At 33.4% G+C, this 24,404-nt stretch overlaps 6 protein-coding genes and 1 long non-coding RNA gene across 18 annotated transcripts in view; 4 read left to right on the plus strand and 3 right to left on the minus strand.

Annotated features, from left to right (window-relative positions):
• LOC108735668 (glycine-rich protein DOT1-like) overlaps window positions 1-291 on the plus strand; it is a 93,823-nt gene extending 93,532 nt beyond the window's left edge. For 4 of the 5 annotated variants that reach the window (XM_018467732.2, XM_018467734.2, XM_018467733.2 and 1 more), the window contains one exon: window positions 1-291. In XM_018467732.2, coding sequence (XP_018323234.1) covers window positions 1-290 — 290 coding nt within the window. In that variant the 3' untranslated portion in view covers window position 291. The other variant, XM_018467735.2, reaches the window with a different exon arrangement.
• Window positions 208-19,579, minus strand: LOC108735663. 3 transcript variants are annotated; one of them, XM_018467725.2, is made up of 14 exons: window positions 19,284-19,579; window positions 19,183-19,222; window positions 13,079-13,421; window positions 12,712-12,894; window positions 10,542-11,020; window positions 9,203-9,373; window positions 8,938-9,145; window positions 8,484-8,779; window positions 8,198-8,417; window positions 8,000-8,146; window positions 7,880-7,934; window positions 6,622-7,815; window positions 6,476-6,561; window positions 208-291 (listed from the first exon to the last, which is right to left on the minus strand). In XM_018467725.2, exons 1-14 carry the CDS (start codon window positions 19,313-19,315, stop codon window positions 287-289), a joined length of 3,459 nt encoding a protein of 1,152 aa, XP_018323227.2. In that variant the 5' UTR covers window positions 19,316-19,579; the 3' UTR covers window positions 208-286. The 3 variants fall into 3 exon arrangements, with proteins under 3 accessions (XP_018323227.2, XP_025830347.1, XP_025830344.1); XM_025974562.1 differs by lacking the exon at window positions 208-291 and adding an exon at window positions 965-1,174 and having other exon boundaries at window positions 8,000-8,143; XM_025974559.1 differs by lacking the exon at window positions 208-291 and adding an exon at window positions 965-1,174.
• On the minus strand, window positions 13,437-16,846 carry LOC108735703 (ubiquitin-conjugating enzyme E2 Z-like). Of its 2 annotated transcripts, none has more exons than XR_001937621.2 (3): window positions 16,310-16,846; window positions 13,801-13,969; window positions 13,437-13,736 (listed from the first exon to the last, which is right to left on the minus strand). XR_001937621.2 is itself a non-coding variant. In XM_018467796.2 (3 exons), the coding sequence occupies exons 1-3, from the start codon at window positions 14,031-14,033 to the stop codon at window positions 13,472-13,474; spliced, it is 441 nt and encodes a 146-aa protein (XP_018323298.1). In that variant the 5' UTR covers window positions 14,034-14,056; the 3' UTR covers window positions 13,437-13,471. The 2 variants fall into 2 exon arrangements, 1 of the variants encoding a protein (XP_018323298.1); XM_018467796.2 differs by lacking the exon at window positions 16,310-16,846 and adding an exon at window positions 13,970-14,056 and having other exon boundaries at window positions 13,801-13,912.
• Window positions 14,200-14,927, plus strand: LOC108735704 (anaphase-promoting complex subunit 15B). Its single transcript, XM_018467797.2, has 3 exons — window positions 14,200-14,472; window positions 14,530-14,589; window positions 14,642-14,927. Exons 1-3 carry the CDS (start codon window positions 14,350-14,352, stop codon window positions 14,810-14,812), a joined length of 354 nt encoding a protein of 117 aa, XP_018323299.1. The 5' UTR covers window positions 14,200-14,349; the 3' UTR covers window positions 14,813-14,927.
• Window positions 15,153-24,404, plus strand: part of LOC108735702 (high affinity copper uptake protein 1) — a 15,356-nt gene continuing 6,104 nt past the window's right edge. Inside the window, exon 1 of one of the 2 annotated variants that reach the window (XM_018467795.2) lies at window positions 15,153-15,459. The gene's annotated coding sequence lies outside the window, so the exon portion shown is untranslated. The remainder of the gene's footprint in view (window positions 15,460-24,404) is intronic. The other variant, XM_018467785.2, reaches the window with a different exon arrangement.
• Window positions 20,031-22,077, plus strand: LOC108735701 (60S ribosomal protein L7a). The gene is made up of 6 exons (XM_018467784.2): window positions 20,031-20,145; window positions 20,429-20,543; window positions 20,729-20,878; window positions 21,067-21,287; window positions 21,646-21,768; window positions 21,832-22,077. Exons 1-6 carry the CDS (start codon window positions 20,131-20,133, stop codon window positions 22,012-22,014), a joined length of 807 nt encoding a protein of 268 aa, XP_018323286.1. The 5' UTR covers window positions 20,031-20,130; the 3' UTR covers window positions 22,015-22,077.
• On the minus strand, window positions 22,147-24,383 carry LOC112904520. Of its 4 annotated transcripts, none has more exons than XR_003231149.1 (3): window positions 23,582-24,383; window positions 22,692-23,427; window positions 22,147-22,421 (listed from the first exon to the last, which is right to left on the minus strand). It is a non-coding gene; the product is annotated as an uncharacterized LOC112904520 (long non-coding RNA). The 4 variants fall into 4 exon arrangements; XR_003231147.1 differs by having other exon boundaries at window positions 22,576-23,427; XR_003231150.1 differs by lacking the exon at window positions 22,147-22,421 and having other exon boundaries at window positions 22,428-23,427; window positions 23,582-23,809; window positions 23,876-24,383.

Genomic DNA, 24,404 nt, shown 5'->3' on the forward strand with positions numbered 1-24,404 from the left:
GTGGCAATTCCCATCATGGTAAACTTTTCGGAGGTACTATTATTTCTTCTGGTAAACACGAAGGTGCAGCTCATGCCCAACAAGCTATAGGGTCCGGTGATTTGGGAGACGAACACCAATTACTTTCTGGAGCCGGACATGGTCTTTCAGGGGGTGGTCACGAAATTTCCAGCGTTTTAGCTTCATCTGATTGGTCTTCAGGAGGTCTCGGCGGTGGTCATGGTGGTCTTTCTCTGGGCGGTGGTCACGGAGGTGGCGGAGAATACATCATACACTCCGATTTCCACTAGTCTACTCAAAAAATTTATTACCGTACTGATTTCGCTTTCGCCTTATTTTTAATAATTTCTTGTGACCAAAAATGCCTTAATTATTTACGGTTTTCGGTATGAACGATCAACATGTGTTTTGTTTGATACTTTCACTTCCAAACGAAGCAAGAAGTGTCTACCTACTTTCATTTATTATTTTTTTTTTTTTGGCATTGATTTCTTGGATGCCCCGCTGATGAACATTTAAATGAAAGTAACTGGCTCTTAAAACAAATTTGTGAAACTATCACTATCACATTACCTACCTAATTTTACAACTGAATCTTTTCTTTTTACTCTATTATTATTATTTTATCGTTTCTCCTTATTCTTGTTGTATATATTAAATAATTATGTTATGTTATCACGTTGTTGACTTTTGTTTTGTTTGTTGTTGATTTTTTTGTACTGAATTTTATAATTAAACAATGAAACATTCTTTTTATCGAGTGTAATTATTAATCTTACTAATTCCTCGTAACTTTTGTCTTTGAAATGGCTCTGACTAACACGGCAACGTAAAATACAATAAATGTGTATTTTTTTATCAGCTGCATTGTATTTTTCCATATTTGTCTTCTAATTAAGAATGTACTTATTCATTCATTTAAAGCTTTATTTATGTATTTCATTAAATTACAATGTACATTACATATAGTTTATGTATTTATTAACGTTTACTTTAGTAACAATCGAATTAGAAAAGCAATAAAATTCATAAATAGCAATGTTTGAAATACAATATGTTACACGTATATGTTAATGAGGCGGGGTCCTTCCAATTTTTGGTCTTGACTGGAAGACAACCTTATAATAATGGCACTGATTTGATTGCATAATTTTTGAGCTCTCACATAGAACCTCTACAAAGAGAAAACCTATTATTCTTTGCAATAAATAAAATAGACAAATTTGTATAAAAACAAAAATACGGAGGGAAAAGACGTAGCAAATTAGCCAGACCTAATCAAAAATGAGGGAAGAAATCCCGCGTTCCTCTTTGCTTGAAATCACGCAACTATTTAAACCTATAATTGAACTGATTAAAAATAAATGATAATGAAGATTAATTTTATTGGGGGGTAATAAAAACTTCTTTGAGTTTTATCCTGAACAACTATTAGGCGTAAAGTGAATAAAATAAAGCTAATTAGTATTTTGTTGGTCACAAGGATCATTTATTCACCGTTTCTTAAGGCGGAGGAAGTAGTAATGGTATATACGAAGTCTGTTCAAAAAGTATCGTCAATTTTGAATTTCCGCGGGTTACGTATATTCGATTTTCGATTTTTTTTGACAGGTTCGATCATGTTGAATATTAAGTTAATTTTTAACAGCTGTTTTGGTTCGTCTTCGGTTTTTGCCTATACCGAAAAACGGATCAAAGAATCTGCACCAAATTTTGTGTGAAAAACAAAATTAAGTAAGCGGACACATTCCGAATGTTGACTGTAGCAAATAGTAAAGCTACCTTGGACCGAAGCAACAAAATGTTCTCAAAGAGCCGAAAAGATGTGAATGACTAAGAGCGTGCCAGCCGTCCGAGCACGTCAACAACAGACGAAAACATTGATGAAGTGAAGAAAATGGTATTAGCCACTGTTGCCAACCTACTACAGGAAAAAATCCCACACGCAGGTCCAAAAAATCCCATATTTTCTCTAAAAATCCCTCCACGCGCAAGACCAAAAAGTCCCATATTTTCTCTAAAAATCCCTCCAACTTATTACTATTATTATTTTTTAATTCGTTAATTTAATCGTTTATTCGAAGAAAAAAATAGACAATATTTCTGTAAACATGGACAACTTTTCGTGTCGATAGCATAATACCGATAATTTTATTATATGAAGTTATCTCGTTTCCCAAAAATGCAGACAAAACCAGGCCTTGCGGGTTTAGATGTTTAGATGTTCGGATTTCGGAACAATACACCAACTCAAACATTTATTTTTATTAGTTTTAACATCTGTTTCTGATCTATTGACTGGTCACTCTCAAGATGTTAAAAAAATCCCTCGAAGTGGCAACACTAGTATTGGCCAATCGTCAAACCAGCGTTAGAGAAGTTACTGAAGACCTAAACATATCGATTGGCTCCTGCCATTCGATTTTTACCAATGATTAACATTACTAAGGAAGCTTTTGGACTCTGTCCGCGACGACTTAAATTTGTTCCAGAGGTTCATAACTGGCGACGAGTCATGGGTTTATGGTTATGACGTGGAAACCAAAGCTCAATCATCCCAATGGAAACTGCCGCATGAGCCAAGACCGAATAACGTGTGCCAAGTAAGGTCGAATGTGAAGGTTTTCTTCGATTGCAGTCACGTGGTACATCATGAGTTCTTACCACAGGGTGGAACGCTCAATAAGGAATATTACCTGCAAGTTATGAGCAATTTGCGCGAAGCAATCCGCCGGAAACCCCCGGATTTGTGGAAGAACAGTAATTGGCTATTTAACCATGATATGATGCTCACACATCGTTGCTTGTGTGCGAATTTTTGGCCAAAAACAACACATTAATAATGCCGCAGTCAACGTATTCTCTAGATCTGGGCACCTGTGACTTTTTGTTGTTCCCGAAACAGAAGAGGCCCACTACGATTGAGAAAATAAAGACGACATCGAAGGAGGAGCTGAACATGTTCACAAAAAAATGATTTTTTGATGTGCCTCGAGAATTGGAAAAAACGTTGGTACAAGTGTACAATATCTGGTGGGGATTATTTTGAAGCGGATAAAACAGATATTCATGAATAAATAATTTTTGAAAAAACACAAAATTCGCGATACTTTTTCAACAGACCTCTTAAATCAATATTTCTTACACCTGAAGAAACCACTATATTGTGAAATAATCATTGTGATCAATAAAGTATTTTGAAAGTTTAAGTTAAAGTTAGTGTTTTGGTTAATTTCGTTTTTGAAAGTGGTGAGAAAGTTACATTTATGTTGGACTAGGCGTGGCCTTTTCTATCTCCTCTCGGCTTTTTATTCTCTGTAATATCCCAGGAAGTATATAAGCCGTGCTCATGTAAGTAANTCGCCGTCGTATATCGACTGTTTCATCGTACAGCATTATACGATTATAGCTGACAAAATTTTACGTTTACAATTAGAAAAATGAACGCCTTCATAATATAATATCAGGTCAGCAAAATCAAACAAAACCAACCAGAAAATAGCAAATTATAAAAAATCTCGCTAAAATAAGGAAAAATCCCTTTATCCCTCGAGAACGTCAAAACTCCCTCGAATCGGGATAAATCCCTCGAAGTGGCAACACTAGTATTGGCCAATCGTCAAACCAGCGTTAGAGAAGTTGCTGAAGACCTAAACATATCAATTGGCTCCTGCCATTCGATTTTTACCAATGATTAACATTACTAACGAAGCTGTTAGACTCTGTCCGCGACGACTTAAATTTGCTCCAGAGGTTCATAACTGGTGACGAGTCATGGGTTTATGGTTATGACGTGGAAACCGAAGCTCAATCATCCCAATGGAAACTGCCACATGAGCCAAGACCGAATAACGTGTGGCAAGTAAGGTCGAATGTGAAGGTTTTGCTTAGAGTTTTCTTCGATTGCAGTGACGTGGTACATCATGAGTTCTTACCACAGGGTGGAACGCTCAATAAGGAATATTACCTGCAAGTTATGAGCAATTTGCGCGAAGCAATCCGCCGGAAACGCCCGGATTTGTGGAAGAACAGTAATTGGCTATTTAACCGTGATATGATGCTCACACATCGTTGCTTGTGTGCGAATTTTTAGCCAAAAACAACACACTAATAATGCCGCAGTCAACGTATTCTCTAGATCTGGGCACCTGTGACTTTTTGTTGTTCCCGAAACAGAAGAGGCCCACTACGATTGAGAAAATAAAGACGACATCGAAGGAGGAGCTGAACATGTTCACAAAAAAATGATTTTTTGATGTGCCTCGAGAATTGGAAAAAACGTTGGTACAAGTGTACAATATCTGGTGGGGATTATTTTGAAGCGGATAAAACAGATATTCATGAATAAATAATTTTTGAAAAAACACAAAATTCGCGATACTTTTTCAACAGACCTCTTAAATCAATATTTCTTACACCTGAAGAAACCACTATATTGTGAAATAATCATTGTGATCAATAAAGTATTTTGAAAGTTTAAGTTAAAGTTAGTGTTTTGGTTAATTTCGTTTTTGAAAGTGGTGAGAAAGTTACATTTATGTTGGACTAGGCGTGGCCTTTTCTATCTCCTCTCGGCTTTTTATTCTCTGTAATATCCCAGGAAGTATATAAGCCGTGCTCATGTAAGTAACAGCAGTAGAAAGTTATGTTAGAAAGATATTTCGCTCTTTTCAATTTTTTTTACTTTATCGTAACATAACGACTATTTCATACTTTAAATTAATACATATAAGGACAACCAGTTATTAATTAGTAGAAAAAGAATGAAAAATTGCCTATCTCAAGAAATATTTTCCGTATTCGAATAGTGAAAGACAACAGAAATTCCACAGGGCTAACACAATACTGTAATAAAAATGGACATTTTATAAGAAAAGATAATTGTCGTATATGGTTTAGATAATTGTAGGAAATTAGACATTCCAGAACGACTTAAAATTCAAATTAATGCCCTCGATTGTCACCAATATTTTAAAATTTATACAATTACTAATGTGGGTAGCAAGCAACAGAAATTGTTCGGCCATACTGATGTATTCTTGTTCTCGAGAATGAGTAAACACAAGAACTATATCGAAATAACAAACAACTTAGTATAATAATCAATAAATAATGTCTGTTTAGGACAAGCGACCTATCCCAACACAATCTTAATTACCAATTTTTATTAGGTAAGTGTTTTGTTCATCATCATAAGGTCGTCAGTCCTATGATTGGTTGGACACGCACCTCCACTCTTACTTATCCTGAGCTAATCTTCGCATTTCCCTAAAACCGAAACAATCCACATCTTTAACTATTTACGAACAGTAATCTAATCTAGGTCTACCTCTACCCCTCCTAACTCCCGTTTCTGCCTCTAATACGTCTCTGACTAGACCTTCATGCCTAAGAAGGTGTCCTACCAACCTATCTCGCCTATTTTTTATTGACTTCCATAGAGTCCTCTGTTCTCCTATTCTTTCCAATACCTCTTCATTTCTAACCTTTTCTATCCACGTTATCCTTATCATTCGCCTATAACACCACATTTCGAAGGCTTCTAACCTTTTCTTTTCCGCCGCGCCCACTATCCATGTTTCGCACCCGTACAGCGCCCTACTCCAAACATACATCTTTAACAGGCTTTTTCGAATTTGTAAATTAACTGTTCGCGAGCGTAAAAGTGACTTATTCTTTTTATTGAAGGCGACTCAACCCTGCGCTATCCTCTGATTTATATCCCTACTACTCCTTCCGTCTTATCTGACTTCTTAGATACCTACCTAAAACCAGTCATGTCTTGTAATTTTTCGTCTTCTATTTTTATATTCGCTCTTTCCCTACTTTTTCTTCCCTTGCATACCAGTATTTTTGATTTACTTTTATTTATTTGCATACAATACTGTTTTGTCAGTACCGCTTCCATTTTATTTAAAACTATCTCTAACTCCTCCTTGCTAAATGCTATTACTGCTATATCATCTGGAAATCTAAGTACACTAACTTTTTGACCCTGTATATCTATCCCTACAGTTGTACTGTCTTTAATGATGTTGATCGCGTCTTCGATGTATAGATTAAAAAGTAGCGGTGACAGTGTGCATCCCTGTCTGACTCCCTTCCTAATATTTATTTCTCTACGTTGCATCCCCAGCTCTATAACTGCCTGTTACTCTTTATACAAACCGAGTATCACTCTTCTATCTTTGTAACTCATCCCTACATTTTTAAGTACATTTAACATCTTGTCTCAAAGTGTTTTGTTATACGTATTAAATTATTATTGCTTATGTTTTTTTTTTGTCTGGCAGAATTACCCGGCGTCATTATCCGGTATCCGGCCGGATCCTAGAAAAGCGTCGGATCCAAACCGAGTACGCGGCCCATCTCTAGTTTAAACGTCAAAAAAAACTCTAGAAACCTTTTATACTATTCACCAAATGCGCGACAAAAATTTACACTTTCAATAAATAAATAAATAAACAAAACTTACCACAATTATAGTACGGTATTGTCATATCGACATCATCCGTTGACGAAACGACATTGACTTTGTTATTCTTAAGGTTAATCGTATGCCTAAAACGAGAAACATGCTTTTTACGTCTATACCAACTGTTCACAATCAGGTTTCCTTACGAACTATTATCGGGGGTTGAAGTTTCAACTTCCGGAGATGTCAGACCCATCATATTATAACAGGCATATGCGTTATTCGAACAGCGGTGGTTAGGATTTTTATTACAACAATTATTATCAAGTTGAGCCACGTAACATTTAATTTTGTCATAGCAACCGCACGAGTATTTGTTACGTTTCGTGCGCTCATCTGGACACACTGTGGTAGACGTGTAAGTGCATGGGTTCGCACTGTTAAGAAATAATCTTCCAACGTCCGAATAATTCCTGTAACAACCGAAATAAGACACTGGCATGTGCATGTCCTGTTTTTCATTAATCCGAGGTTGTTCGTTTCTCTCACATCTCGATTTTGGATGTCTGGTGTCAGGTAAAAGTGGTTTCGGTTGTCTACTTTGGGCTAAAATTGGTTTTGGTTGTTTATATTCAGTCAGCTTTGGTTTCGGTTTTGGCTGTACGGGGTCCCAATGTGCTTTCCTCTGTTTCCAATAATCGGGAGCAGTGCCACCAGGTTTGGTTAGTTGCGAGTGCTTCGTATACTTTGGAACCGGCTTCCTTGTGGGTTTTTTGCCACTCCTTTTCGAGTCTATATTCGGGAGAGTTTCGGTTTCATTCTTTTTTTCGTTTTCAGTGGATTCCGTTTGTACGTACACTGCATTGCTATTCCTTCCTTCCGAAAGTATATCCTCCGTCTCGTACTGTACGATCGAGGGAAAAACACTTTCCTCAGCTTCTTTCAAAATTTCTAGTGTCTCGAACTGTTCTGATTCAGTTTGATCAAAGTCTTCTTCGCCAGCTTCTTGTTTTTGCTCTTGTTCTTCTGTTTCTTGTTGATGTTCTTCTTCTGTTTCTTGTTGATGTTCTTCTTCTGTTTCTGATTGTTGTTCGGCCAGTTGTAATAGTTCTTCTTCTGTTTGTGATTGTTGTTCGGTTACTTGCAATAGTTCTACTTCTGTTTGTGACTCTTCTTCTTGTAGTTCTACCTGTTGTCCTTTCTCTTCCATTTCTGGCTGTTGCTCTTCTTCCTGAATACTTGGAAGTTGCCCTTCTTGTTCTGGTATCTGTTGTTCGTCACTGCAAGGTGAGCTTTCTCCGATGATAAAGACCTCACGCATATCGGAGTCGCTACTTTTGAACGACACTTTCTTTTTCTCCCTTTCTAATTCACACTGATCGTCCAGTTGTTGGTCTATACTAGATATAATGACATCAGCTTCAGCAATTATAGAATCAATAATAATTGGTTCTACCTACTGACCTTCTGCATTCAGCATCCTCTTGTTCTATCTTTTTGATAAGCTTGTCTTTCTCTGCTACGGAAAGACAAGTATGCAGACATTAAATTATTCATAATAAAAAAAAAAACAGTGGATTTTACCTGGATCCAAATACACTTCGTATGTAACTTTTACGCTATTATTTTTCCTTGTTGTAACAATACCTTGTTCGGCTACGTTGTACGGTTTGACGTTTCTGTTCAATGAAGCCGGTTTGCAGAAACATTTTAAAGATGATTGACCTCCTTCTAAAACAATAGAGTCATAATAGGAGCCTTTTTCGATTTCTTGAAACATACCATCAGAGCCTTGTATGCCTCCCAGCCTATAAAATTGCAATAAACTTTCCCCATAAAATCTACTCCTAACACCGTCTGAAATGTCTAGCTCCGGTTCCAATAAATCTAATTCATTTTCCGGCCCTGTGTTTGACCTGCACGGACACATGTCGAAATTATCTCTCACGTGCATCCTGTAAATAAATTCCAATTGGTTCTTGTTCTCCTCGCTTTTCGTCAGCTGAAATATAGAAACAAAAAGTACAACATTTCAAACAAATGAACAAACGTTGTGTCTATAAAAAACCTTTGCTTGTTCTAATATAGCCGCTCCCAATTTTCCATCCTTCGCATCTGCATTGATTGTTTTGTCCCTCAAGATGGCGAAGAGGGTGCCATTTACATACGGCATACAGCATTCCCTGGTAGTGTACAAAATGGTGGTCAATAGACTCACCATTTCTCTTGATATACTTTTGCAAACGCTCTTTGCTTCCCGTTGAAGGCACAGGTTCATTAATAAAGCAACAGAATATTCCAAACAGTAATCATTCAATGATTCGTAATTATTTGTTAGAAATGTTACAAGGTATTGGATTAAACCTAAAATGGGTTGAATGATTTTAAGGGCGAAAATAATAAATAAGAAAATAAGCAGGAGAATTGGGAGAGGGCGGGATTGAGGGTACGTATTAGAGACTGTTCATTTTGTGATAAATTAGGGTGGCTTAAAACACAAAATACGTTACGTATCAATTAACCTCCTTCAATCATAAGTTGCCTAGCTCGTTTTCTAAGGCTTAACTTTTGAAGTGTGGCAATCAGCATGTCCTGTACTATTACACTATCATATTTTTCATTTATGACAAATGGTAACAGAGTTTCTGTTAAGAACTGCTCGTCTTGGCATAAATAATCTCTTCCAACTTTTAAAGATGCAAAGCAGTTCAAAATTCTTGCGGCGTTCGACTATAACATAAATACAGTGTGTCAAACATATTTTTGTTCTTGTTACTGATAGCGTACTTGGACATCGTTAATCTCTCCATTCGCATCCGGCTCTCTTTCCAAACAGTTCTTTATAATTGACCCGGTAAATTGGCATTCTTTTTTTGCAACTTTTAATCCGAACAAATTATTTCGTATATACAATTCCATTTCACGGCACCTTATCTCATCACTGGTCTGAGTGATACGCTGTGTAGAAATCAAGAAATGAGACAAGTTCTAAAGATGTGCAAAATGGTTTACTAAAGATATCTAGATACAAAATGCAAATACGTACTTTCAAAACACCTTTTTTAAATAAATTGTCTTATATAGTACTTAATTTCATCATTTATTTAAGTATGAAAGATTTTGTTTATCTAGGAAGTGAGATAACTCAGGATGGAAGTGGCAGTAGAGATATAAAACAGATAGAGCACGGTCGAGTGTCTTTCAACAAAAAAATTCACTTCTATGCTCGCAAACGGTTAATTTAGAAATTCCAAAAAGGTTTTTAAAGGTGTATGCCTGGAGCGCGGCGCTGTACGGGTGCGAAACATGGACGGTGGGCGCGGCGAAAAAGAAAAGGTTAGAAACGTTCGAAATGTGGTGTTATAGGCGGATGATGAGGATATCGTGGATAGAGAGGGTTAGAAATGAGGAGGTACTAGAAAGAATAAAAGAGATGAACACTATGGAAGTCAATAAGAAATAAGCGAGATAGGTTGGTAGGACACCTTCTCAGGTATGAAGATCTAATCAAAGACATATTAGAAGCAGAAACAGGAGTTAAAAAGGGTAGAGGTAGATCTAGATTAGACTACTGTTCAAACTGTCCAACGAGTTTTAAGACTGAGGACATTATGATGATTTGATTAACTCTGAATTGGTTCCATCCTTTAAAGAATGGAGTTTTTCTAGGCCAATTGTGGCGTTTGCTCTATCACCGGCTGGTAAAAAGACCAAATGAGATTCATGTTTTTCTTTTCATTTTTCTATTTTAATTGATTAAGATATATTTCTTTGCGTTAACTTCGGCATCCATTTTAATATGAAAAAAGGACATAACACTGATGTCAAAATAGTTTATTTAGGCAGGAAGATAACAGCCAGAATAGGGCTTAAATAATTTTTAAACAACATTGAATCCACAGTAATAGGTATTATTTTGTATTTTGTATTTTGTGATTGGATCTTAACTGCAGATGTTTCAAATAATCACATTATTATTAGCTTTATAGTGTGCTATTTATTTGATTAGAAAAGGGGTGTTCGTAACAAGACGAGAGGATGACGGAATGAAGCAAATTTTTAACAATATTATTTCTTGAAGAAGCGATAGTCAAGATCCCTTAAGGACTCTTTGTCTTACACATACCCATCTAAGTGCCTGCAGTAGTAATTCTTTGGTAAGATCAGTTCCTTTTAACAGGTGATATTTGATCTTATGGATGTCTATAGGGAAATAATCCTCAATTGGGGCGGCCCCGTAAGCAACAGCGTATTCAGTATATGAAACTTTATCATCATCATCCATCACATCTTCTTGGTTCATACAAATGCTACAACAACATTCACGTCCGTTATTTTCATCGGCAGCTTTTTCACAATCGGCCATTTGTCTGTTAACAGTTGTTGTCTCAACTCCTTCGACAGTTGTTTCGTTTTCTTCGTTACTTTGCGTTTCTGGATCGTCAGGATCACCCCAGTTTGCTTTCGTAAATGAATCCGATGGTTCGTTGGTTGACTTGTTGAGTATTTCAAACTCCTCGAAATGTTGATAGTAGAGTTCGGAAAGTTCATTTGAATCTGACGTCGATAATACTGTAGTATTTATTTCAACTTCTTCCTCAAATTCTAGTTTTTTGTTAGTTAACGAGGGTATTAAAATCAAAAATTAAATATAGAAAGCACTTTTATTGTTTGACATTTTTAATTTTTAATAGAGGNGGGATGTTTTAACAGGGCGAAACCGTGTCCTATTCTTGTGGTATTCAGGAGAATTGCATCCACCAAATTCTCGTCTACACTTGTCCCATACCAATCCGTTTCACCGGCGTGGAAAAAGAATTTTACAGTTCCTGAAAGTTATATTCAATTGTGAAATTATTGTTGAAGTTAGGCACCCCTGGGGTTGTGTCCTAACGTGAAATTTTTGTTTTTTCATCCTAAGCCAATCTTCGTATTTCTCTAAAACTACAACATCTCCCTCATCCATCTAATCTAAGTCTACTATCACTCCTCTTGACTCTATTTCTGCGTCTAGCTACCTATATCGTCTATTTTTTATTGACTTCCATAGAGTCCTCTGTTCTGCTATACTTGCTAGTACCTCTTCATTTCTAACCTTCTCTATCCTCATTCTCATATTCTTTTTTCTCCACGTTTCGCACCTATACGGAGCTGTGCTCCAGGCATACACCTTCAACAGTCTTTTTAGAATTTCTAAATTAACCGTTCGCTAGCACACAAATGACTTCTTTTAGATAGAAGCGACTCGATCTTGCATTATCCTTTGTTTGATATCTCTACTGCTCTATCCACCCTGAATTACCTGACTTCCTAGATACAGAAAATCGTCTCCTATCGTCATATGTATTCACTTTTGGTATACTAAACTTCCCGAAAATCGTATAACTTAAAAGCAAATAAAAACCGAAATACTTGTGAAATTCCTAAAGTTGAACACCCCTGGGGGTAGGTCTATGCCGTTTCGCCACAGATGATGTGCCACCGCCGTTTCACCGCCAGTCGTTTGGTCACCAGCCCTTTCGCAATAAAAATATAAAACAAAACTGAACCTTCAATAATTTTGTACTGATAAAATTGATAATTATGTGCTAATATTCAATGTGAGTTCGGTTATCACAATCTCGCACAATTCTCAAAATTCTGTCGTCAGCATTTCGAAATCTTTGTAATTTTAGAGGAGGAAGTCTCCCGACCATTAAATGTTCCATGACGAATTTCCAAATGGCCTGATTCCTTTGAAGACGTCGATGTGCAGCGGTCTTCTGCAGCTAATGTGCTTTCGTAAAGATTCCAAACATTCCAGCTTTCCTACAATTTCCTCAACGGCTCGGTCTTCCAAGATAATTGTCCCCAAACCAGTCTAGCAGGGGTATGTGTCTGTTAGGTAGATGTTCTGCCAGTTCGTTAATAACTTCGTCCAATTTAGACATTTTTAATTTTTAATAGTGGTTAATGTGAAATATTAATGTGGAAATTCATTTTCAAATTTTTATCCACTACAAACTACCTCAAGGGAAAATTTTTGTGTTGCTGTTCTCACACCCTCGTCGGGAATCGAACCTGGGACCTTTGGCTTTACGCACCAATGCTCTGACCACTAAGGTCCCGGGTTCGGTTCTCGGCGAGGGTGTGAGAACAGCAACACAAAAATTTTCCCTCATTTACTTGAGGTAGTTTCACACTAATACGTTTATTGTTAATTTTATTAACATTTGAGTGCCAAAAAAGCAATATTCAGTTATAAAATTAACTCTATATTAAAATGTTGTTAGGAGTAAGTACCTTTTTGACTTTACCTTTTGAATTTTCAGCTGTTTTAACCCTTTTACAGTAATTTGTTGACGCTTTTGGTAGCAAAAAGTCCATGTTATCTATCAGAGTGTTTACAGTATTTGTAGATCTTAAGCAAACTTCAGGCTCATTGTTGTTGTATTCACTCACTTGAATTTTTATCGACTCAAGTAAGCGAAAAGTTACACCTATCAACGTAAAAATATTTTCTGCCATTTTGCAAAAGAAAGTTATGGTACAATGGGGTAGTCGAGAACAACGGATAGGTAAAAAACAAAATACAGGAATATGAAAATCTATGTTAATGTTAATTTTAAATTAGCACTTTTGGGAGTTCTCAATTACCCTGTTTTCCGCTATTGCTACACTTACACATTAAATTTTGGCCATCTTTTTGAAACATATTACGTTTATCACCAGAACTGATAGATTGGAGCGAATCTTCGTAATGGGGATGAATTTCTTCTGCATAGCAGACATCTATATCTTGAGGGCTGGTTGCATTTTCTACGCTGTGAACTCGGTAACATTTTGGATAAATATTCACCGGATAATAACCCAAATCAGTTCTGTTTTTCTTACAAGACGTGGATATGGAAGATGGGGTTAAAATAAGAAATTTCGGAGTCGATATGGAAGCACAATGGAAATTATGGGCTTTGATTTCTGCTTCGAGAGCTTTAATTGTATCAGTGAACTTGATATTCTCTAAAAACTACTTAGNATTATTTTGTATTTTGATTTAAAATGCAAATAATATTTCGTTTACCCTAAAATACTCAAATAAACTTTCCCTATTCTAGAGAAATTGGGACTGAATTGAACATTTTCTACGTCCGTAGTCATAAGTTTAACCTTTGGGGGGTGAAATGGGTAGTCATTGGGACATTTTAGTATAAAATAGAAAAATCCTCCTTCATAAGGTGTATTTGCAACTCCAATAATGATTGCATGTATTAATTTGAGATTATCTTCATCGAGGACTGCATATAATCCAAAGGGAGGGTCGTTAAAGAAATTTACCATATCTCTGGATAATGTAATTGTGAAAAAAGGGAGGGGAGGGATTATAAAATACAGTTATCTGTACTAACCGCTTTATGCGAGCAGATGCTGTATGTGATAGTGCATCCACTTCTTTATCATTAATCGGATTCCATTGGCTGTGACTTAAGTCTACAGTTCCATGGCATTCTGTTAAGGCACCTTAAGATCAAACCAACTGCATTAAATTGAAAAAAGAAATGGTCGCCAATGCAATACCTAATGAATGAACGTGAACTTTTACACATTTTGTACTTTTAAAACTGATAAGGTCATTACACATTAAGAATTTTATTAATTTAGAGGTGTTTTGACAAGCTGTATAAAATGTTAACGTTTTTAATTGGCAGTTATTTGTTTTGAAAATACTTAGGTACTTTTAAAAAAATGAATTTCATAGACTATAATTGTTCATGTGCGCGACGCATCCATAGATAAAAGGTTTGGTCGGTAGTAGGTAGCAGGGTTGAGGAATTGCAGGAGTAAGGTTAAATCTATTGTTTACTAAACTTTTCCAACAATTACAGCAACAATATAAAACCTAGAAATCGTATTGTTGGTTTAGGTTTAGTTGTATTGTTGAAACAATAAAACCAACGATGTCTATACCTTTATTTCCAACTTTAAAACCCAAATTGTTTGATTCAGCATGGTTTAATGTTGATCAACCGTGTGACGATGAAAACGAAGTTACGCAGTTGGAACAAGAATATATTGCATGGGTATGTTCAATCAGATGCTCTCTTGTTGAAGATTTAATAAACATTTTGTGTTTTCAGGAGGAAGCTGTAGGAAACAAGTACAGTGACATTACTCCAATTGGAAAGACTTCCACAGAGGTAGAGAAATCTTTCCTCATGATTTGAAATTTATTAACTTATAACTTTTTAGAATATGGACGATGAAGAGGAGGAAGACGACGAAGATGATAATGATGATGATGAAGAATCAGAAACACATGATGAGGAAGAAGAGGAGGAAATTGAAATGGATGTTCCCTATGACTCCAACTCTTCAGTAGGGGCAAATATTAGAATGGTACAGGGAAATGGAGGAACGTAAAGATACCGACTGATAATTCACTAATGTTTTTGATTACTTTCAAATGTTATATGTACCTATGCTTTTTTATATTGTATTATTAAAAACTCATAAGAAAATATAAAAATACAACTTATTTTTCACTATTTGTTGAATTCCCCTACTATTTATTATTAATTAAGCGATTATAATAAAAATACATAGTAAGCGTAGACGGATGGAGTTTTAAGTCATGTGACAATTATATGCAGTAGGAATTCGAGAAAATAGAAAATTTGGCGCTTCATATAAATAAAATCGAAAATAATGTTTTTTATGACCACTTTTCGGAATTTTAATGTCAAACTTTTATGACAATTATTAAAACCATTATATATAGTAATTTATTTGGCCTTAATTAGCTTATAAAACAATCATAATGTTGAATGTCCTTTTGTACTACCGCTTCTACAAGTCTCTTGCGTAATAGAAACATTGCTAAAACTGGCTTACAAAGAGAGATGTGAATATTATAGTGAAAGGTAAATTGTCAATAAGCAGTTTGTACACCGTTTTATCCGTATGTCCTGTATAAGAACCGCTTCAGGGTTTTTATAAACAACTCCCCTTATCTTAACAGGAATTCCAGAATTTTTGTAAATTCCTCAGTGGATCAATATTCTTTTAAGGTTAGTTTAAATACATTTCCATTTGTTATTATCATAACATTTTAACTACCTTTACAATTTTTATTCCACTATACTATGCTGTTTATGAAAGGGTAATTTTCAAATTTTCTTTTTGGGAATAGGTACTTAATGGATATCGACATGGGTATCTATATCCCCTCATCCTTATTGATAGCGTATTTTATAAAAAAAGATAAACAAGAATTCAATTCTTTTCTTTTATTTGTTTTACAAAATAGATTTTACAGATGTAAAAGTAAATAACATGATACGAAAAATTTTATTCCTTTTTGTGGTACAATAGTATTTCTTGGGAAAAATGGATACAGGATACTTGCATGCTGTATACATTTTTTAGAAAATATTTTTTGTATGAAATACGTGAGATTAAGTTATTTTTAACGCGGAAATAAAATTTATTTTCTTTTTTTATGCTTACACTCTATCATTATCAAAGTTTTATCGAAACAAACGTGAAAATGCGACAACAAAAATGACAAGAGTTGATTTTACTAAACTTTCTGATATTTATCAAATATTTTTACTTATGCATTGCTTGCAATACCTAATTACATTCAAGAGGTGACGCAAACAAATTTCCGATAAGTCCCATGACAAACTTAACATTAACAAGGTAAAATTATGCAAACATTTTTAAATATAATTTAAAAAAACTATCATAGGTAGTCTCTAATACAAATGAAACTGAAATATACATATTTAAAAAAGAATTATGTGTATAATAGGTACCTATTGCATTTATTTTTAATACTTAATTTTAAAAATTTAAAAAGAATAACTATTTTTTTGATTTTTTAAAACTATCGACTGACTTAATGAACGATATTACCTTTATATACTCATTATTTTTGACCAATTGTGATGTAATAGATCGAAATCCACACATATACTGATATATTTATGTACATTAGTTTGATACTCACTGTTACTAAGGAAATTAATATTTTTGTTATAAAATTGAGTCCGGGGTACCTTGGCATTGATTTAAATATCGATTAGCAGGTGTGAAACGAGTGCAAAATTGGTATCGTGTGCAAAAGCAATTGGAAATACATAAATACATACGACAATCTTAAAACATTGTAATGATCAGGATTATTTTGTCATGTTGTTCGAGTACATGTACTGCCCCTCTATCAGTCCCACTCGCAGCAATTAAATTTCAGATAGCAATACCGATGATAGTAACGTCTACAATTGCTATAAACAGCCTATTGTCTCCTCAGTAAACAATACTTATTATTTTGCTTCATTTGTTTTGTAAAAAGAAAGAAATAAATGAATTTCCATTGTTAATAAAAGGAGTTAAATATTTCTCTTTATTGTTTAAAACTCGGTTTAGTAGAACGTAAAACTTTTGAGAAAAAGTAAGTGGTACCTTTATTAAATTTTGTTCTTATTAAAAATAATTGAATCTGAAGCTTTATTTTAAAATTTGTTAAGCTCGAAGAATACCCACCTGTTGATTTTTTTAACCGTAGGTATCAACATTTACACCTTACTTCAAGGACTTTGTAAACAATAGTTTTTGAAACTAATTTTTTTATTTTTCAAAAATTGTTTTTTCCACTTCTCTACTTAGTAATCCTCACTGTGAAATTTACTAACCGAATTATAGAATTAATAAAAATTAGATTCATAACTTTAAAATAACGTATGGTTTTAATTTATACCAAGCTTGATGCACTATACTTAATTAAAATTTCGTTTGCAATGTAAATATCATACCTATCTTGTATGGTTTTTCTAAATTTGAAATTTATTTGGTTAAATTTGATTTCAATTTAGTGTTCAGCTTTGAGTTAAATATTATAAATAACTATTTATTTATTTATGGTTTCGAATATTGGTTAATTATTTTAACAAGCTATTGAATTTTACATGGGTATCCTAAAAATGTCGATTTAAATCACCTAATTTTAAAAGTAATTAATAAGTACATTCTTTTGTCTTCAAATTATCGTCATTTTCTAATACGTTTGTGACCGCAAATATTTTTATTCTTCTTACAGTTCTAATACGTCTTATTGTTGCGATTTTTGATTGGTTGAGAGCCTGTTGATAAACATTTTGTACTGATATTGAAAACCGCAAGAGCCTCCATACTTTACACATTCAATTGTCCTTTGTATCATTGTTAATCAAGCTTGGTATTACAACCCTTCGTGCTATTAGTAAGTTTCAAATATTTTTACATACTTAATATTTCACTAATTATATTTAAATTCGTTTGTTCTTTAAAAGTACATTTACGATAATTAGGTAGTTTAAAATGCACACTTATAATGAATGTATTTCCTAAAATCAATTTTTAACTTTTTATTGAAATTTTTAAAGGTGCGCGATTGGTGAAGCATGATTTAAATACCGACGTACCAAACACCAAAAAATTTCAACAAATTTTTGAATACGATACTCAGTACAGACTAAAGATCCTTTTCTATATTGTTTACGTATTTTAATTGAATTCAACTTTTATTTTTCGTGTTTATTTTACTTTGTAATTGCTTACCAATAATTGTCAAAATTAACAGATAGGAATGTTGCACTTATTCAATAATTTTCGAATGTTTATGTACTCAGATAACAGAAAGCAAAAATCAATATTTGGATGATAAAGGACTTGATTAGAAATCCTATGTTGGATATAATTTTTATGTCTTTAAGATTGCTACACATATTTATTGTTAAATGTCTGAAATGCTGTCGTATGGAATATTTGCAATGTGTTAAATTTAATGCTTATTAAATAGAAAACGTATAAAAGTAACTTCGTGGTCGTTCACCTGAATTAATGTGCAATCTGTAATTCATCTACGTGAAATGAAAGATAGGATTTTATTCGATATTAGTTTAGAAATAAAAAGTTAAATCGCTCTAAAAATTGATTTTAACCAATGTCGGCAGTATAGTAATTTAAACTGAAGGCTTTTGTACTATCATTTTGAGACATTCTTTTTTAATTAGTCCAATAAATACTCTTAAGTGCCTTCAACATTCTACTTATAACATTGTCTTTACATTAGCGTACAGAACAAAATGAACGTGTGTTATATTCTGTATTGTGTGTGAATGTTTTTGTAGAAAGTAGCCAAGTGTAGGTACCTACATCCACATTTATGCATTAATAGTGAAAGTGTTTTAGTTCTGTTTCAAAATCAAACAGGGACAGTAGAACGAACAAAATTGCTAAATTATAATAATTGTGTGATTAGTGTATTAAAGTTCAAAAGGTTTGTGGTTTTAAGAATCATTTTTGTTGTGGCATTTTTTTTTTGTAACATTGGTAAATTGTTACTGTCTTACTTTGTTTGCTAACTACTTTTTTCCTTTCTTTAGATGAGTATTAGTGTCTGGTCTAGTCTTAAATCTGTTTTCTTGTAATTTTATTTTGTTTTGAAAATAGGTAATCACAAAATAATTTTGCTTATTACCTTTTTTCATATAAATTTTTGTTGTGCCANTTTATTTTACTTCTTTTTATGATCTATATGAAAGAACGATTTTTTAGCTTTAAACGAAGAAACTGATTTATTACCCTTTACATGCAAACCACATACATTTACCTTGCCCTTTCAGAATACAAAGTACTCTACAGGTAGAATACTAAAAATAAATGAGTTACTACTTGATGCATATCATACGTTAATACGTGTTGAAATAGAAAATACCAATGAATAAAATCAAGGGTTGCACACTTACTAAACGAATAGTTTTCAAAATCCCTGGTATGTCTTCAGAACTATAAGATTAACATTTTAAATATATGAAATACTGATGAATGTCTATATTGTAAAACTTACGGTATTGCTGTGGTCCACATTCTTTCAGTCATTTCTTGATTTATTTTATTGTTAATACTCTAATATTTACACCAGTAATTTCTAAAACCACGTCTTGAATAGAAGTATTTGACAATCAAAATGTTCGGAATCGATAGAAGACGTCAAATTTTGCATGTTTCCATCTAGTTATCATTGCGTGCTGCACGAAAATTTTGCCCTTTTATCCACCTGGACTGACTTAATTAGAATAGAGAAACGAAATTTTTATTTATTTATTGAAATTAGTAACGCCTAGGAACGCTTCGAATCATTTCGTTTTTATTTTAAGGACGATGGTTACTAAGGTTTTATAGTGTAGAAAAATAGTTGATCTAAGAAAATAATTGATTTTCTACACCCCTTAAAGATAAAAAATATTAATTAGAGGACAAAGTCTATTTACAAACTTATCCAGTTTATTTGTAAATAAGATGGTTCTATAAAATACTTAAATATTAAACAATCTAATTCATATAATAATTTAAAAATTACTGCTAATTTTATACTTACTTTAATTTTTCTTACTATTTGAATGCTATAATTAGCAAACTTTTAAAAAAAAAATCGGTTAGTACACTATTCGCCGTACAATCGTTTAGAATCTGATTATTGTCATTTAAACGTTCTTATCAGTAATAAAAATTTCAAATTTGAAATGTTCGCGCGTCATGTAGTAATATTTAGTATTAATTTAAGTAACCATTGAAACACTGATTTCTTCAAAATGGCCGTTCTGTCAGTCTTTTCGTGATCGTGGTAGGTTGTAACCTATCAGATCAAGTTTCCAAGAATAGTTAAATAATCCTATAGTAATAAGTGATATAAAATGGTGCAAAAAAAGGTAATCCCTTATAGATTTTGGTGTGAATATTATTTTTAATCTGCAAGTAAATTAAGTATCCTCTTCTCAATTATGTTTTACACATGGAGTTAGGTTATGAATTGTTAATTTGTTAATAAAACATATTTCAAAGAAACTAGACGTGATGATTACAGTATTTGCTATTCCGATAAAACATGAGAAAAACTCATTACCACCAAGTAACCACTGAATAAATATTTTTGTGCATATCTGAAAATATATGTGTATGGTTTGTGGTTGCTGATGTTTGTGATTATTGTAGCCGAAGAAGAAATCAGGGAAAAAGGTAGCTGCTGCTCCTTTGGCCGTGAAGAAAGTCGAAGTAAAGAAAGTTGTTAACCCTTTATTTGAAAAGAGACCAAGAAACTTTGGGATTGGTGAGTACCAGTCTACATTGAACATAGACCTTTTAAACAACTTTTAATGATGAGACCTTTTGTCACAGAAAGCTAATGTTGACTTTAAAAACGAGCTTTTTAATACTGATGTTTTATATGTTTATTGTTCTTTGTATATATCCATAATTTCATTAATCAAGTGTAACACAATTTTTGTACCATAGGGCAAGACATTCAACCTTCCCGTGACTTGTCTAGATTTGTAAAGTGGCCCAAATACATCCGAATTCAGAGACAAAAGGCTGTTTTACAAAAAAGGCTAAAAGTACCACCACCAATCAACCAATTCACACAAACTTTAGACAAGCAGAATGGTAGGTTTGGTTTATTTTAAACTTTAAATATACTTTCTTATGTTTGTTAAAATGATGACTGTATTTGCTATCCAAATTAGTTATTGCGGAAAGAATCCCTACCACAAATTAATGACTGATGTAATCCTTGCTAACTGAAATATTTGCAGTAACATTATAATATTCTAATACTACTTTGTATATTAAAGCCACTCAGCTTTTTAAAGTTTTGGAAAAGTATAGACCTGAAACAAAATTACAAAAGAAACAGCGTCTATTGGCACGTGCTGAAGCCAAGGTTGCAAAGAAGGAAGAGAAACCTACGAAAAGGCCCAACACACTAAGAGCAGGTACCAATACGGTAACAAAACTTGTAGAACAAAAAAAGGCTCAACTAGTGGTCATTGCTCATGATGTTGACCCTATTGAGGTAAGTAAAATACACATATTATTTTTACATTTTTCCAGGCAGTTTTCTGCATTTATTGGTGATTTTTAATTATATCTACTTCATAATTTTGAGCTTCTTTCCTGATTAATAATAGATTGTTTTTATTTTACTAAAGGTGTTTTATTTGATTTCTATTGTTTTATTTATTTTATTATCGTAATATTTATGCTGCTCCAGTTATATATTGCAATGATGCTAATGAATTTCTTCACCTGATAAAGCTTAAAAAGTTAATAAACATGAAGACAACCTATCCTGAGTTTACCATTTAATCACCTTTTAAAACAAAGCTTCTTTATTAATATGATTGAGAAAATTATCTTATTAACATTATTAGTTGGTATTATTCCTTCCTGCATTATGCCGGAAAATGGGAGTTCCTTACTGCATTGTAAAGGGCAAGTCTCGCCTAGGATTGCTCGTACGACGAAAAACATGCACTGCTGTAGCCCTCACTCAGGTAAAATTAGAAACACCATAAAATTTTCATACTTACGTTCAAGACTAAAAATCGTTGTTTTAGGTTGATTCTGGTGATAGGGCGAATTTTAATAAATTGATAGAAGCCATTAAAACCAACTTTAATGACAGGGGTGACGAAATAAGACGTCACTGGGGTGGTGGCATGCTAGGTTCTAAATCAGCCACATGTACTGCTAAGATTGAAAAGCCTAAGACCCAAGAATTGGCCCAGAAACAGGGTTAAGCGTTACAAAAGTTATTTGTATTTGTAAAAAAATTGACCTTACAATAAAAATCTTTAAATACATAGACTGTCTTTTAATTACTTCATTTTTTTTCTATCATAGGTGTTTTTGTATATTAACACAATAAAAAAAATTAATGTAATACAAAAAAGTTGTCTTATTTATTTAACGTTTTTAATTTCTATTATTTGCAGCACAAAATGTTTACTTGAACTAGTTACTGTTAATATTCTTGCATCATGAATAGTATTCATTGAAGCACTTTCGTATAATTATATAATTTTCCGTTATTTCGTAACTAGACATGCAAACGGCAATCGTTTTCTAGCATACCACAAATAGGCACCCTTACGGTCTGGTATTGAATAAGGTCGTTAGACCTAGTGAAATCGCCAGAAATATTTTCCTAAAAAAATACCCAATGTATAATATACATTGTTGGTACATAATTTAAGGTGACTAGTGGGAGGAAGGGGCGTACACTATTACGGCTTAATCCAGCAGCAATTCTGGATTGATAGAATTACACTTTTTTCCCACTATATATACTATATATTTACCTCAAAACTCACTTCTGTCTCAACCCTGATTAAAATCTGTTTTCTATTATAATGGGTTATTAACTGACGTTTTTTAATGGTGTGTGTACCCGTGAGTATCAGTAAGTTTTACTTACTTTATATACAACTGGTTCACTGAAATACGGATTTTCAACCATTAAATTTTATATAGCTAATAACAAGCCAGATATTTGTTGAGCAGGGTTCCACAGAGGTGCCTGACAAGTTCTAAAATGGGTTAATGTGTTTATTTTTTTGTATTTTGATTTAAAATGCAAATAATATTTCGTTTACCCTAAAATACTCAAATGAACTTTCCGTAACGACACTGGTGACGAAATAACACGTCACTGCGGGCGGTGGTATGCTAGGTTCTAAATCAGCCACATGTACTGCTAAGATTGAAAAGCCTAAGACCCAAGAATTGGCCCAGAAACAGGGTTAAGCGTTACAAAAGTTATTTGTATTTGTAAAAAAATTGACCTTACAATAAAAATCTTTACATATATAGACTGTCTTTTAATTACTTCATTTTTTTTCTATCATAGGTGTTTTTGTATATTAACACAATAAAAAAAATTAATGTAATACAAAAAAGTTGTCTTATTTATTTAACGTTTTTAATTTCTATTATTTGCAGCACAAAATGTTTACTTGAACTAGTTACTGTTAATATTCTTGCATCATGAATAGTATTCATTGAAGCACTTTCGTATAATTATATAATTTTCCGTTATTTCGTAACTAGACATGCAAACGGCAATCGTTTTCTAGCATACCACAAATAGGCACCCTTACGGTCTGGTATTGAATAAGGTCGTTAGACCTAGTGAAATCGCCAGAAATATTTTCCTAAAAAAATACCCAATGTATAATATACATTGTTGGTACATAATTTAAGGTGACTAGTGGGAGGAAGGGGCGTACACTATTACGGCTTAATCCAGCAGCAATTCTGGATTGATAGAATTACACTTTTTTCCCACTATATATACTATATATTTACCTCAAAACTCACTTCTGTCTCAACCCTGATTAAAATCTGTTTTCTATTATAATGGGTTATTAACTGACGTTTTTTAATGGTGTGTGTACCCGTGAGTATCAGTAAGTTTTACTTACTTTATATACAACTGGTTCACTGAAATACGGATTTTCAACCATTAAATTTTATATAGCTAATAACAAGCCAGATATTTGTTGAGCAGGGTTCCACAGAGGTGCCTGACAAGTTCTAAAATGGGTTAATGTGTTTATTTTTTTGTATTTTGATTTAAAATGCAAATAATATTTCGTTTACCCTAAAATACTCAAATGAACTTTCCGTAACGACACTGGTGACGAAATAACACGTCACTGCGGGCGGTGGTATGCTAGGTTCTAAATCAGCCACATGTACTGCTAAGATTGAAAAGCCTAAGACCCAAGAATTGGCCCAGAAACAGGGTTAAGCGTTACAAAAGTTATTTGTATTTGTAAAAAAATTGACCTTACAATAAAAATCTTTACATATATAGACTGTCTTTTAATTACTTCATTTTTTTTCTATCATAGGTGTTTTTGTATATTAACACAATAAAAAAAATTAATGTAATACAAAAAAGTTGTCTTATTTATTTAACGTTTTTAATTTCTATTATTTGCAGCACAAAATGTTTACTTGAACTAGTTACTGTTAATATTCTTGCATCATGAATAGTATTCATTGAAGCACTTTCGTATAATTATATAATTTTCCGTTATTTCGTAACTAGACATGCAAACGGCAATCGTTTTCTAGCATACCACAAATAGGCACCCTTACGGTCTGGTATTGAATAAGGTCGTTA

The sequence above is a fragment of the Agrilus planipennis genome, unplaced genomic scaffold (genome assembly GCF_000699045.2).
Source record: "Agrilus planipennis isolate EAB-ADULT unplaced genomic scaffold, Apla_2.0 scaffold86, whole genome shotgun sequence".
Classification (NCBI taxonomy): domain Eukaryota; kingdom Metazoa; phylum Arthropoda; class Insecta; order Coleoptera; family Buprestidae; genus Agrilus; species Agrilus planipennis.